Source organism: Acromyrmex echinatior, chromosome 10 (genome assembly GCF_024713525.1).
Source record: "Acromyrmex echinatior isolate Ae372 chromosome 10, ASM2471352v2, whole genome shotgun sequence".
Lineage (NCBI taxonomy): Eukaryota > Metazoa > Arthropoda > Insecta > Hymenoptera > Formicidae > Acromyrmex > Acromyrmex echinatior.
In genome coordinates this window covers 5,794,544-5,809,283 of record NC_141861.1, presented here as the reverse complement: position 1 = coordinate 5,809,283, position 14,740 = coordinate 5,794,544, and the positions used below count along the sequence as shown (strand labels likewise).

The following is a 14,740-nucleotide window of genomic DNA, read 5'->3' as shown; positions in this document are numbered from 1 at the left end:
ATGTAAACTGAAAGTCCATAGAGAATAGGCAGAGAGAGTAGCGGAGCGAGCGAGTAGGGAGAGAGGAATAATTGTAGATTAGATTAAATTAAAGTAAGTTAGTGTGTAAGTTAGTATAAGTGCTATTGTAAATAATATATAATCCTAAGGGAAAAAACAAATATATGTACATACATACATACATTCATTTAACGTTTATTTAATGTTTATTTTAAATTCATTTTTTATTTGAAATAATGGTTTGAATAAACATTTTTTTAAATGTTTATTTTATATTAATTATTTGTTTGAAATAAAAGTTCTTGAAATTTTTTTTAAACGTTTGTTTAATGTTTATAAAAAATGTTTATTTTACATTATTTAGTTTTTTAATATGTGCATGAGGTGGAGTGAGAGTCGCTTCGCGTGAAAAGTTGAAAAGTGAAAAATGTATTTTAAAGTAGAAAATTTCTGTTTTATATAATAGAAAAGTAAACTTTTTAACTTAAAGTGATTTAAATATCTGAATAGAATTAGTTAGATTTATACTGTCTGTAATAAATGTTAATGTAACACGGAATCGCTGTAACTTTTTCATATACACCTTTATGACTAAAATGTTATACGTCTAATAATAATATTTTATTATTTTCATTTCCATATTATAACCATATTTTATAATTAATTCATATTATGGGTTATAAATAAAGATACGTTTTCAATGCTTAATAATTATAGACATACTTTTATAAACGTATGAAGATATCGTGTTATATAACTATTCGTGTTATATACTTATAATACACCTCAACATAATAAAATTATTTGCCTGCGTGTGACTGAAGAGTGAACAACTGTTACATTTTATTCTTTTCATTTGACGAAAAAATTATTTGGATCACTCTTGATTACTTCATCCAATTGTCAAACTTAATATTATATTATATTATATTGTATTGGTTGACTACTGTATGTGTACGCACAAGTTGTATCAATTCGCTTCACTTTATTCTTGTTTCTTTCTGATCTATAAACTGGGATGAAGCTAAAGAACCTCATTGTGATGTTGGCACCATGGTTGATGCACTACTTGTACTAAATTAGAATTATATTGATACTTATACTTTTTATATTGTTATACTTTAGTTTATTAAAAATGGACATATAAATATTTCCATTATTATACTCGCGCAACGATTACCGCGCTGACTCCATTTCTCTTTCATTTTAGTCTTTATATTGTTAAATATCAAGGAGTTCTTTGACATTAATTGTTATTCTTATTATTGTTATTTTGTAACTTTTTAAATTAAAATTATGGAAAGAGAAGGAAAAGAATAAAACACAATAAGATTTAAGTCTTTCCAATTTATAACCGAATATATTACTTGTAAATCTAACACACATTTTATATACAATATAATATTATTATGGACATAAAAATTAATTATATTTTTATTACTATACATTCTTTTACTTTACAGGACATTTGTAGCATAATGTCGCAGTACATAAATATTTTATTATATATACTTTGGCGTGTATGGCGATCATGACATAGAGAGTTACATGGCTGCTCTTTATGCCAAAGATACAAATTCAAATCCCATTACACCCAGAATACACATATATCAAATTTTATTTGGTCGTACCTCTCGGAAGGCAATGGCAAACCACCAAAAACATCTTGGCCATGACAATCTTTTCTAATAGACTGTTTGGAACCGTTTTAAAACTGTAGGTCCCGTATAAGTGGACTAGATGCATGTAACATTACATATATATATACATATATATACATATATATATATACACACATACATAATATTATATATATATATACATATTAATAGTTACAATAAATTAATGGCGCGAAAATATACAGTAATGTTACGATGATTCTAAGAAAACAGTTAGATATAATATCAGAACATTCTTTTCCTTATTACTGTCTGTTCTTTCATGAACTTATATAATGATCAAATAAATATTAAAATAAAAATCAACATTTACTGTTTCTCTAATAATTACGCGTAATTTTCACAAAATAACAATAAGTAACAAATTTATGTTATTGCCGATGCGGTGGAGGACAAACACATTCGTCGTTTAAGTGATCTTTAAGCCATCCAATATAATTTGTTAGTTTCGTAAATATTCCAGGGAAATGTGGTCTTCCACAACCACGTCCCCAAGAAACTAGACCTAAAAAGAAACATAAAAATATATTTTTTTATTTGGTCTTTATAAATATAAGACGGCTGCACTTCTTTGTTTAACTATACTGACAAAAAAATTATTTTAGTTTTAAAATTAAATTTCAAAAGTTTGAAATTATAAATACAGGGTATCGCACATAATTGTGATCACGATTTTTCCGATCTGACAAAAATTAATTTGGATAAAAGTTAATCAGTTTTCAATTGGCTACAAATTGCGATATTACAAATTTGCAAACTACTTTTTTTAAGAAAAAAATCAAGATCATCTTAATTTTTTTAAATGGCACTACATATTTTTTATTTATATACATAATATTGTAACCGGTGTCAAAATATTCAGTCAATGTATTATAAAAGGAATGCACGTGAAGCTGCAATTCTGTATGCCACAAGATACTCACAGAGACACCATCCGTGTGCAACAATGTTTTATAACATTAAAAAGAATTTAAGAAATTACGGAGAATTTGAAAAGAAGAAAAGGAACAAATCACTTTTAAGTACAACTGCAGACAATATTCTTAGCATATTTAGAAGAAAATCCGCATACTTCCATTCGTGCAGTTGTTACTGAAATTGATTTATCTAAGAGTTCTGTTCATAAGATGATAAAACAAAATCATTATCATCCTTACAAAATAATCAAAGTATAACATTTAGGTATAACTGATTCACAACGTCTAAATTTTATAGCATGGCTAGTTTGTCACATATAAAAGTAATCCTGAAATATTACAGAATATGCTATAGACAGATGAATGTAAGTTCTCAAATAATGATGTAATTAAGCATCATAATCATCACTTTTGGTCAAAGGATAATCCCCATTGGTTCCGAGAACATAATTTTCAACAAAAAGTTACAGTGAATGTTTGGTGTGGTCTGGTAAACGGTCATCTGATTGAATCTTATTTTTATTCACAGAATTTGACAGCCCAAACTTACTTAAATTTTCTTCGTTCTCAACTTCCAACATTGTTGCAAGTGCTTCCGAATGATGTGCAATGTATTTATTTCCAACAAGATGGTTGTCCATCTCATAACGTTCGGATTGTTGTTCAATATCTAAATTCAAAATACGGAGAACGTTGGTTGGATACTTACGGACCAATTTCTTGGCCACCTTGGTCCCTCGATTTGTCACCACTAGATTTTTTTCTGTCTGATCATTTCAATCAATAGTCTACGTGATATCAATTCAAAATATGGAACATTTAAAGCAGCGAATCCGTACAGATACGGATGGATACGAAAATCTTTTTCTACTGTAGAATAGTCCATACAAAAAATTTAATACAAATAAAATAATTTTTCACGAAAACGTTTCCGTTCATTAATCTCATAACTGTAAGATCTTCTCAAGATCATAGTATAGCAGGTTATTAAACTCGTCTTGACGCCACAGTTACAATATTATGAAGTAAAAAATATGTAGTGCCATTTAAAAAAATTAGGGTGACCTTGTCATTTTTTTCTAAAAAAGAGTATTTTGCAAATTTTTAATAATATTGCAATTTGTAGCCGATTGAAAATTGATTAACTTTTGTCCAAACCAATTTTTGTCAGATCATTGGAAATGCCGGAAAAATCGTGATCACAGTTACGTGGGGCACCCTGTGTATAAAATAACATTTTAATTTATTATTATTAAATACGTACCTACTACTTCAAGCTGTCCGTAAATTCCTTTAACGTGTAAAGGACCACCACTGTCGCCCTTAAAACGAAAATAAAAATATATTCAGAAATAATATATAAAAAAATAATATATTTTATTCTTTGAAAAAGACATTTTTAAATTATTGTTTATTATTGATAATTAATACGGTAATGTAATAAATTAAATCATATATTAATTTACATATAATGTTGAATACTAGAAACTTTATTAACGAGATCTTAAAAAAAAAAGACGATCCTCCGTTAATATTGTAAATAATTTACACACACCTGCACACATGCATATGTGCACATGTTTTTTATGTTCACTAAAGATATCTTTAATTCAAAAGTGTCATTTATTTTTATTTCAAACTGTGATTAACACTTACAAAACAAGCGTCTCGTCCTACCGCTCCCTCCGGATGTAGTATGTAGCCGGCACAAAACATATTTTCAGTGATACGATCCTTTGCATATCCAGCTTGATCGCATTCCTCTTGTGATAAGATTGGCAGATTGACTTTTCGCAATTCGTTACTTACCGGCTTGGTCTCTCCTGTTCGACCCCATCCCACTGCAGTAGCGAGCGCTCCGGTATAGTCAATTGTTTCTGTAATATTCAAATTCAAATTAATATCTATTACGACCGATTATGCATTAACATAAATTCTATTGAAATAAAATCTGTTATTTAAATGTTTAAGCATAGTGAAATTTAAAAACGTATAAAAAATTCAAAACTTGTTCAATGAAGATAATTCCCTATTAATAATTAATAGCGTTTGCGCGATTTATTGACTATTATTTTGCAGACAATAATTAATTTAGTTGTCATTTAAGTAAATAACATAATAATATACAAAACATAACAATGCACACACATATTTGTGTGTAATAATTAATTTATGAGAAAAATGCATCACATAAAAGGAAAGATTGAGAATGATTGAGAATCAATGAAACTTAAATGTTAAACTTTTAGTAAATGTAATATTATATTAGAAATACATTTTGTTGATGTTAAAAATAACTTACTGCCTTCTGGTAAACATGCTGTTCGTACAATACCATTCACAGATACGGGTTCATCCATCTCGATGATTGCGATATCATTATTAAAAGTATAACTGTGGAAATTCTCATGAATGATTGTCGATTTAATACGTCGAACTATAGCGTTTCTGCTTATCGAGGAACGATCGCTATCCATCAAAACAAGCTTGATGGTTTTAATATCAAATCTGAAAATAATTTTAATCATATAGATATGTTGTAATATAATTCTGGAATTAAATATATGAGTGTAATTGCTTGACACATACCCTTGCAAACAATGAGCTGCAGTAAGTACGTGCTTTCGTGTTATTACACTTCCAGCACAGTAAAATGTGCCCTTTTTACTCATGCTAACAAGCCAAGGGTATTCATAAACGCTAGTAATATTGCCACCAACAATTCTCGTTTTTCTCCCAAGCCCGCAAACTGTAATGCGTTAATACATGATTATTCATAACTTGAATAATCAATAAAATTGGGCAATTTTATTCGACACACGCTAATTATTTACAATGATGCGCAAAACTAATTAAGTTTTCATTTAAAAGAATAATCTCATTAAATCGAATCTTTTAATATCTTGTATATTATGTAAAAACAAAATTACAAAAATGAAAATAATTGTTTTATTACTTTAATACGTAAGTTGTAGCATCATGTATAAAATTGTGTAAAGAAGAATATATTTTAATGCTATAATTTTATTTTATATGACAATTTTATATTCCTACTATGCATGAATGCTTTTACATGATATATATTTACTAATTTCATTAATTTACATTAAAATGGAATCACGCTTATTATATTGTATGCTTATTATGTAACAGAAACAGATTGTTGTATATAATTTTCTCGATTGAAGTTGGAACATGCATGATTGTATCTATTCTGTTGTTATAATATAAGAGTATAAAAGATTTACGAGTATTTATGTTTATGTTCTTATAATGTTCTCTGTGTGTTTCTTGCGTAGACTTCTAATGAAATACACGATAATTAAACATTAGTTCAGATATTTTCATTTACCGCAATCATTGCAAACATTTGGCTTTTTGGAAGGGAATGTAAACGCAGGCTCAAAATCGACGTAAGACACCTCATCTATTGTCGGAGGATCAACTTCTGCATTTGTAATATTGTAGTGTATTTGAGCATTTGAGGTAGGCAAATCCCGTCCATTGTTTAATAATGTCTATAAAGGAAAGAATATGTGAACACAGATATTTCAAAATTATTAATTCTATAAGTTTTTTCTTTCGCAAATATCATAATGAAATGATGAAATTATAACATACTGACAATTTGTTGCAATAATATTTTGTAATATTTTCGAAAAGAAAAATATTATTTATGGATTATTTGTACTTTTGCAGAAATGGAAAGAAAAAATATTAGGTGTTGGAATTAATTCGTAGCGTTTTACAAGTGATGGGAAGTACTTTCATTAATGTATTTTTTAATGCTCATGTGAAATAAATAACATTCTTTCATTAAAAACGCTACGAATTAATTCCAACACCTAATAAAAATAAATTATATGAAGATTAGTAATCTAGTAATGAGCAAACCAGAGTGTTCTTCCTTAACGAGTAAATTTTACAGTTTACGGATATGAAACTTAATATATTTATGAAAAGAACGTAGTTAAAAATTTTACGTTCTTTTAAGTTTTATTTAAATGCAAATTTAAACTAAACGAAAACAAGATATTGTCATTGCTACAATTACATTAATGTCTTCTCATAAACATTGTCCATTTAAATAATAATTGTTTAACTTACCACACGAGGCAATGCATAACAACAACCCAGACATAGAAACAGCACAGGAATGTATTTTGTTCTTGCATAACTGTCCATGTTGTATACGCGTGCGGTTTCCAGTTTAATTAATCCTTGCCAATACGCGTAAACTTATTTGTTGTTGGAAAATTCGGACCCGCGCACGTGCTTATACCGGTACCGTGAAAAGTCTAAAAGTATCTCGACTGTTTTGCCGTTTTATAGTAAATTATAACTAATGAAAAAGCCCAGCGACGTGTCTCGGTGGGGATCGTCAACCTTGAGTGGTGCGTTTGCATTGGCAGATGTTGCATGTGACAGCTTTTAAATCACCCGGTCGGTCGGTGTACGCGCCCGTTGTCTCACCTGCACAAGTACCGCCTCGGGTACAAGCACAATGAGAGTTTGCGCGTGTACACATAAGCGTGACAGTTTGTGGCGCAATCGACCATCGGCCACCACGAACGTCCAATGTCAACTCGGTCCACCTCCTTTCACAGCGACCCTTCATTTCAGGGATCGACCGAGACTGGATCAATGTCAATTTCGTCAGCGGATGAACGCGAATGCCACCGCGCCCCACGGCCGTTCCGATTCATTGTCGCGGTATAACCACGACGACAGTGTCAGCGACAATGACAATGACAATAATGACGTCGTGATAATGATGATAATGATGATAGTGATAATGAGGGCGATGGATTATTACAGTGATGAACCGTTGTTGCTAATAAATTACGCGAGCAAAATAATTGCAAGAATCTCACTCGTTACTTTATTATGTTGCGTGCGAAATACTGCCGAGATTCTTATTTTTGTCATTGTTCCATGTGACACTTTCTACAAATACGTATTCATTGAGCAAATTGGTAGCGCTTTTTTTCTAAAAGAAAGTACAATTTACAATATGATTTTTTTTATGTGTAAATGCCCAGCGTGAAGACTATTAATTACGATTATACATGAATGAGACAATATCTTCTGACATATAATAATAAATTTTGCAATCAGTTGTGTCAGGAATAGTAATCAAAAAGGTAATCTTAAAAAATTCAGATTTATATAATTTTACAGTATAGATGCGGTATCATAAAAAAGTAAACGGTAATGTAATAATTGTTTTTATTTAACCTTACGTGTTACACTACAGAGCGACATACTTAAGTATGATATATCAAACTTAAAGCTTATAGGACACACAAAAACGTAAGGCAAGACTAAATAGTAAGCAAATTAGCCAATCACAGTCGAGGCCAATAGCGAATTTAATATTATAATTTCCTTACTACCTACTTATATCTTACTTACGTTTTTGTATGTGCCATGGGCTTAATTCAACTGCTTATACACTTCCATAAAAATAAATATATTCTAAAGAATTTTTTTTCTTAACCGAAACGCCAGATATTAAGGAACGTAATGTCGTGTATCAAGCCAATGTATTATATCTTTATTAATAAAAAAGTTATAAGCAAAAAGTATTGGAATGGAAAAAGTATTGGAATAACACCGGAAAGAAAGCTGCAGAGTATGACATTGTGGCATCAAATTATTAAATATATATTATATAATTAAAATATAAACGTTTTATATTGAATGTCTCTTAGGACCCAAACAACACAAAGTTTAAAATTGTGACATAAGACGTCTTTAAGTCGTCTTTTTAACGCAAAAAACGTCTTATGACCCGATTTTAGACACTTTTTGTGGTCTGCTCAATATATCATAATACGATGTTTTGTTGTGGTTATAATCAAGTCAATGTAATAAGGTTTGTCCTTATTTGATTTCAATGCGCTAGAACAAACCTGTAGCGTAAAAGGAAGAAGTTATACAATTTTCTTGGACCCTATTAAGATTGTGGTTACAATAAAAATATTATGAGTGAACTAATAAAACGTTTGCGGCTTTTCAAGGATTTTTAATCATCTGGAATAAAGGGATTTGTACAACAAACGCAATACGCGATATAAACATGCAAGGAGACCTTCAATTAAATGTGTCACAATTTCCTCTACATAAAACTGAATTGATTCCACATCATTATTTAAACTTACGTATATATAAAACATCGTATGTTGCAATTTATTTACAAATAAATTTATTTACATATAATCTTCAGTCAATGTAAAAATTGCAGCCAAATTTGAGACAAAAAATCAGTATTATGCGTTTCTTTGAAAACGCTTATAAAAGTATGAAACAAGTCGTCAAACTCTTTAATCACATTTGATTCATTAAATTTATAAAGATTATATTTATTTTTTCCTTTGTTAACATCAGATACAATACTTGTGCAATAAAAATATACATCAAGCTCTTAACTTTTTATCTTTATATTTTATTTGTTTTACTTGCCATATAAGTACGTAGCTAAGTAAAAAATAACTTTGATTCTTACTTAATTGTGAGGGCAAAATTAAAATTAATTTATTTATTTTAAGCTCGTAGCCCTTTGTCTTTCTGTTTTTTTAACTTATTGACTTATTATTATAGTATATGCATATAGTAAAGTTCCACATCACTAAGCTAAGCTATATCTTTAAAATAATTAGACAAGGAAAGAAATGTTAAAAATAATATAATTTTAATTTTTTCTTAAGATATATATATATATTTATATTTATATATAACGTATATATTACATTTATATCTCTGTAATTTTTAAATTGTAATTAAATACATATCATGACGCTATTAATATTCTATATCTTTCTTCCTTTTTTCGTGTATGCGCGCGCACGCGCGCGCGCGTATGTGTGTGTGTGTGTGTATCTGTATTATTTAAACAATTACTTTAATATAATCACGAAAAATTTCTCTTCTTTATTATATTTTTAACAGTTTTTTTGCTGTGTTATCTTTGCAATCTTAAACTTTACCTAAGAATTACGTACTACTGTCCTTAGATATTATCTGAAACAACAAATTTCTGCGCGTGAAAAGATTACATCGTAGATTTAATCTGACCCTGAAGATACGTGAAAATAAAGCAAGGCTTCTGATAAAGTTAGACATACATCGAGACAATAAGGTAATGCGTCTCGCCCGCATGAGGGTCTCGTTACCTATATACCTTGACCCACTGTTACAGGTTACAGGTGGTGTAATCTGTTGCCCTGCCGCTCATCTTATCTCATTTGTTCAGCAATAATTGAAGTTGATAAGTCAGATCAGATGGAGGAGTGCCGATGAAGACAAAGATGGGAACCTGTCAAAGAATCTGTCATTTTCCGTATCACTTGGAATATTATGAATGCAATATGACACGCGCGCTTATGTTATAAAGAATTGTAAAAGTATATCTTTAATTGAATCAGAATGCTCAAATTACAATGGGATTTATTTATTTATAAACTTTCAAATTTACGTTTTCCAAAGTAAGATGTATAATGTACGACACTCTTTATTTATGCAATAATATACATACATTTATTCTTGTATGTACAAAGAAACATTGATTTTTATATATTTTATTTAAGAACTAATTTGGAATATATATATAATTTATTTTATATAATTTCTCAGACAGACCATTCCATTCCAAATGTTGTAGCAATATTGCTAGCTTTTTTGTATCCGTTACAATCACTACATTTTATTTTATCTACACACACACACACACACACACACACACACACACACACACACACACACACACACACACACACACACACAAAACGCACTTATTAATTTCACAACAAAGTTCTCTTTGAATGTACGTTTTAAATATTTAATAAATATTGCATTTGTTTTATATTTAATAAAGAATCTGGATAGAAAATACATTTTTTATAAACATTGCACGCAGAAAAAGGATTTAGTAATATCAGCTAAATATCAATTGCTGATTCAAACTTTGTTGTTATTGATAAAAGTTGGCTATTGAAGATAAAATACATTTACTGATGACGTTTAACTTTATTAGTTAAAATTAGAAGCGTACTTAACTTATGAGTAGCTGAGTAAGTGGTAGCTATTCGTCACTATTTTAGCCGCGTAACCGAACATTCCATTCGCAATTGTTTCTGAGACGCTGACGGTTGCCATTTTGCTCTAGCAGAGAATATTTTTTGCTGCAGCATCTAAATTTTAGCAGTTAATAAATTGAGCTTTGGCAGCAACGACATTAGCTGTCCCTATTATAAGGACACTACCACAGCTATATTTTAATTGCTAATCTTTTCTCTGCGTGTGTTAATCATTTTATTTACGATATATACAAAATAATTTTTTAATGTGGAATGTGCAAAAACAGTGAAAAATTTTTCTATATAATTTTAGCTAATAAATTACTTTTAACTAGGACATTCACTTTTGCCCTTCCTTTATTTTAAAAAGAGAAATCATACGAGAAAGAGAAAAAGGAATTATTTGAAAGATAACATCTTTAATGAACTTGTTTAAGATTTCTTATATGCTTACATTTTTTGTGATGAATTTACATACCACTAGCCTAAATTTTCACTTCTACTACCGGCTTGTCCAGTATTCCATATAAATAAAGACGTGACACCAAATCGACGGTTTGTGTGAAAGTATAAACTGCCTCGGCAGGAAGTGCGCTGTGGATCAGATCGGTTTGATACTTCTTTCAGTGCACAGTAGAAAACGTACAGTAGTGCTAAATTTTTAAGTGCTAAAAATAATGCTGATACGATTTATATTATTATTAATTCTTGTCATAGTGGCAATAACAGTCAGCGTTGATAATGAGGTATCATCAATGTACTGATTATATATTGATGGTGTAGTGTAGCACATTTACAATTATTTACATATAGATAAATTATTTTTGAACTAATTTATTAATTACAAAATAAAATACACGAAAGAATATATTAAAAGTAATATATATATAGAAATAAACGTAGAAACTCTCAGATTTGTCGCATTTTTTAATTTTATTTACTTATTAAAAATTGTTTTTTGTAATAAATAATTCATGCTATTTTAAAAAATTTTTTAATATTTAATATTAAGTATCTTTATAGTTAATTTGTATACATGTATATTTTATATTAAAATATTTTTTATACTATAAATTTTATAGATGCAATTAATAATTAATCTGAAAAACTTTTATTGATTTCTATGTGATACGAATATCATCATCTATAATATAAAAAAATATACTTTAATTTCCAGTTACAATCAAATTTAACTATACGTGTGGAGGAGCAAAATTCAAATAGCACAAGTGGAGTTGATAATGATAAAGGATTTTGGGAATGGCTGCTTGGTTCAGTAACACTATATCCACCAACAAACATAGAACTGCAGCAACCAGAAGAGTGTTTAAAATGCAGTATGTTTAAATTTAAATTTATAATTTTATGTTAATATTTATGTTTTTAGATATTTATTTTTAGATAATTATTTAGTTTTTAGATAATTATTTTATATTCTCACATACATACGCGCGGACGGGTATGTGTATTCCTTATGTGTACATTTTTATTTCAAGCAATAATTTTTTATATAAGGTTTTTTTTACATAAAAGTTTAATTACAGCCAATTACAGATTATGTTTAGACATCCACTTATTTATGAATCACGCGTGCAGTAATAATAGTAAACGCGTACTGTAGAGTTTAAATGTAATCTGTTTATATAATCTGTTTATATCTGTTTATAATTAATCATATTTAATTCTTATTATTTCACAAACTATTATTTAAAATAAAAATTTACCATAACTTTTTTACTTAATTTTTTAAAAACTTTCTTAGATTCTTAAATGGTACTTCGGTTCATTTTGAAACTCTCTATAATTTTCGGAATTTTGGAATTCTCTATATATTTCAATAAGATATTATTGAAGAAAAAGAAGGAAACTTTGTATTCATATATATATATATATATATATATATATAACGTATACATGTATTACATATGAAATAATAAGATACTGATTCATTATTTATAGCTTGTGGTTTAACAAACAAACACAATCGTATTGTTGGAGGCGTTGAGACGCTTGTCAATCAATATCCTTGGATGGTCTTATTGTTGTACAGAGGACAATTTTATTGTGGGGGTACAATTATAAATTCACGACATGTACTAACGGCTGCTCATTGCATTGATAGGTGATGCATCCGTTCATGTCAATTTTATATATGTATAAATGTTGATTAATATGTATGCATATGCAAAATGATCGCTAAAATAATCAGATTTTTATTTACAGATTCGATGTGAATAAATTGATTGCCCGAATATTGGAACACGACTGGAACTCAACCGATGAAAGTAAAACGCAGGATTTTCAAATAGAAAGAGCAATCAGGCATCCTAGTTACTCGACTATTAATTATGACAATGATATTGCACTTCTTAAACTGAAAGATGCTATCAAGTTCCAAGATTCGATGCGACCTGCTTGTCTTCCGGAAAAAGGTATCGCTATAAAGTTTACGCATTCCTATACACAAATAATAATAAAGATTTTATTGAAAAACAATATTTATTTGTTAAATGATCGATATCAAGTATTTTAGATTTTTAAAAATAGATTTTAAAGAATTAAAAAAATAATTTAAATTTATTCGTATGATAGATTATGAATTAATTATCTCTTTTAGTAAAAACTTTCGCTGGTAAAAAGGGTATAATAACTGGATGGGGTGCTATCAAGGAAGGTGGTCAGGTATCGCACACTTTACAAGAAGTTTTTATTCCTATTCTTTCAAATGCAGAATGTCGCGCTACGAAATATCCAGCACACAGAATAACAGATAACATGATGTGTGCGGGTTTCAAGGAGGGCGGCAAGGATTCCTGTCAAGTAAACAAAAAGTTATATTAATTTGGAATAGTATAAGAAAGTAATATTAAGACATCAGTTATTTTTAAATCGTTTATCTTAAATTAAATATAAATTTTGTAGCATTTGTTTTGAAATACAGAAAAAAAACATTTTAATTATGTAAATAATTGATACAATAAAAATATGACAAATAATGAGTAAAATAAATAGAAATGTCAGCATAGAAATGTCCAGCATATATTTTTAATAAATATAAAAACATTGTAAAAAATATTAATTTTTAAGAAAAATAATAATATAAATTCTTACGTTATAGGGAGACAGCGGTGGTCCGTTGCACATAGAAGAGAACGGTGTTCACCAGGTAGTTGGTAAGTTCAGCTTTAAATTGTATTAATTATCTAATACATACGACACGAAACGTCGTGAAACTTGAAAAAATTGTAAAATGTAAAAAGATACTTAAAAAAAAACTTGGAAACCAATCTCACTCAAGAGAAAAAAATTAAAAAGACTAACTTTATAGGAGTGGTATCCTGGGGCGAAGGATGCGCGCAATCCGGATATCCCGGGGTTTATGCCAGAGTAAATCGATACTTGACATGGATTAGACACAACACAAACGATGGCTGTTATTGTTGATATATATTTTTATATAGACTGATATATTTATTTTAGTTAATTCATTATTTATATAACGATAAATATGCAAGCTACAAAAACAATCAATAAAGCGTACAATGAGACGTACATTGCAGTTAATAATTCTTATTGAATGAGATTAAGAATTTATTATATCATGACATGATAATTATTTAACATATATTTATTTATTTCTGTTACATACTTAAATTTACGTAATGCTTCATAACTATATACATAATGTACGATACGCTGTGACATTTTCATTATGTATACGAATTTTATACACACATTGTGTATTCAATGATTAAAAATTAAGACACGTGCGCCCTTCACTTTGGTTAATATTCACAATATAGAATGTATAAAAAAAGAAAGTAACAAGACTTTCTCTGTTTTTCGCAATCAGAGACGACTTGGAATTCGACTTGAAAACTCATATATATATATATATATATATATATATATATACATTGTATATGTTTGTAATGTTGTTTACATCACGCAATAAATAATAGATGCAATTTAAAATAGATATATACACATTTTATTATTGATATGTATATGTTATTGATATATATTAATTGATATATATTAATAAGATCAATTTTTAATTAATTTA

The 14,740-nt window shown here is 28.7% G+C and overlaps 2 protein-coding genes across 2 annotated transcripts; one reads left to right on the top strand and one right to left on the bottom strand.

Moving 5' to 3' along the window:
• Nucleotides 1–578: 578 nt before the first annotated feature.
• Nucleotides 579–6,890, bottom strand: LOC105151375 (trypsin 3A1). Its single transcript, XM_011065053.2, has 7 exons — nt 6,704–6,890; nt 5,949–6,114; nt 5,186–5,345; nt 4,899–5,104; nt 4,253–4,473; nt 3,861–3,918; nt 579–2,184 (listed from the first exon to the last, which is right to left on the bottom strand). The coding sequence occupies exons 1-7, from the start codon at nt 6,779–6,781 to the stop codon at nt 2,051–2,053; spliced, it is 1,023 nt and encodes a 340-aa protein (XP_011063355.1). The 5' UTR covers nt 6,782–6,890; the 3' UTR covers nt 579–2,050.
• A 3,899-nt stretch (nt 6,891–10,789) lies between these two features.
• LOC105151370 (trypsin-1) lies at nt 10,790–14,223 on the top strand. Its single transcript, XM_011065045.2, has 7 exons — nt 10,790–11,420; nt 11,852–12,011; nt 12,634–12,796; nt 12,898–13,106; nt 13,292–13,494; nt 13,793–13,847; nt 14,003–14,223. Exons 1-7 carry the CDS (start codon nt 11,352–11,354, stop codon nt 14,116–14,118), a joined length of 975 nt encoding a protein of 324 aa, XP_011063347.1. The 5' UTR covers nt 10,790–11,351; the 3' UTR covers nt 14,119–14,223.
• The last annotated feature ends 517 nt before the right edge of the window (nt 14,224–14,740 follow it).

Excerpts from the sequence above, each read along its gene's own strand:
- LOC105151370 (XM_011065045.2), top strand. The coding sequence starts at position 11,352 with ATGCTGATACGATTTATATTATTATTAATTCTTGTCATAGTGGCAATA. Across the intron at positions 12,012-12,633 it reads AGAAGAGTGTTTAAAATGCA|CTTGTGGTTTAACAAACAAA; the intron begins GTATGTTTAAAT and ends CATTATTTATAG. Across the intron at positions 13,848-14,002 it reads CGGTGTTCACCAGGTAGTTG|GAGTGGTATCCTGGGGCGAA; the intron begins GTAAGTTCAGCT and ends CTAACTTTATAG.
- LOC105151375 (XM_011065053.2), bottom strand. The coding sequence starts at position 6,781 with ATGGACAGTTATGCAAGAACAAAATACATTCCTGTGCTGTTTCTATGT. Across the intron at positions 6,115-6,703 it reads GTTATGCATTGCCTCGTGTG|ACATTATTAAACAATGGACG; the intron begins GTAAGTTAAACA and ends TTTCCTTTATAG. Across the intron at positions 2,185-3,860 it reads CGGACAGCTTGAAGTAGTAG|GTCTAGTTTCTTGGGGACGT; the intron begins GTACGTATTTAA and ends GTTTCTTTTTAG.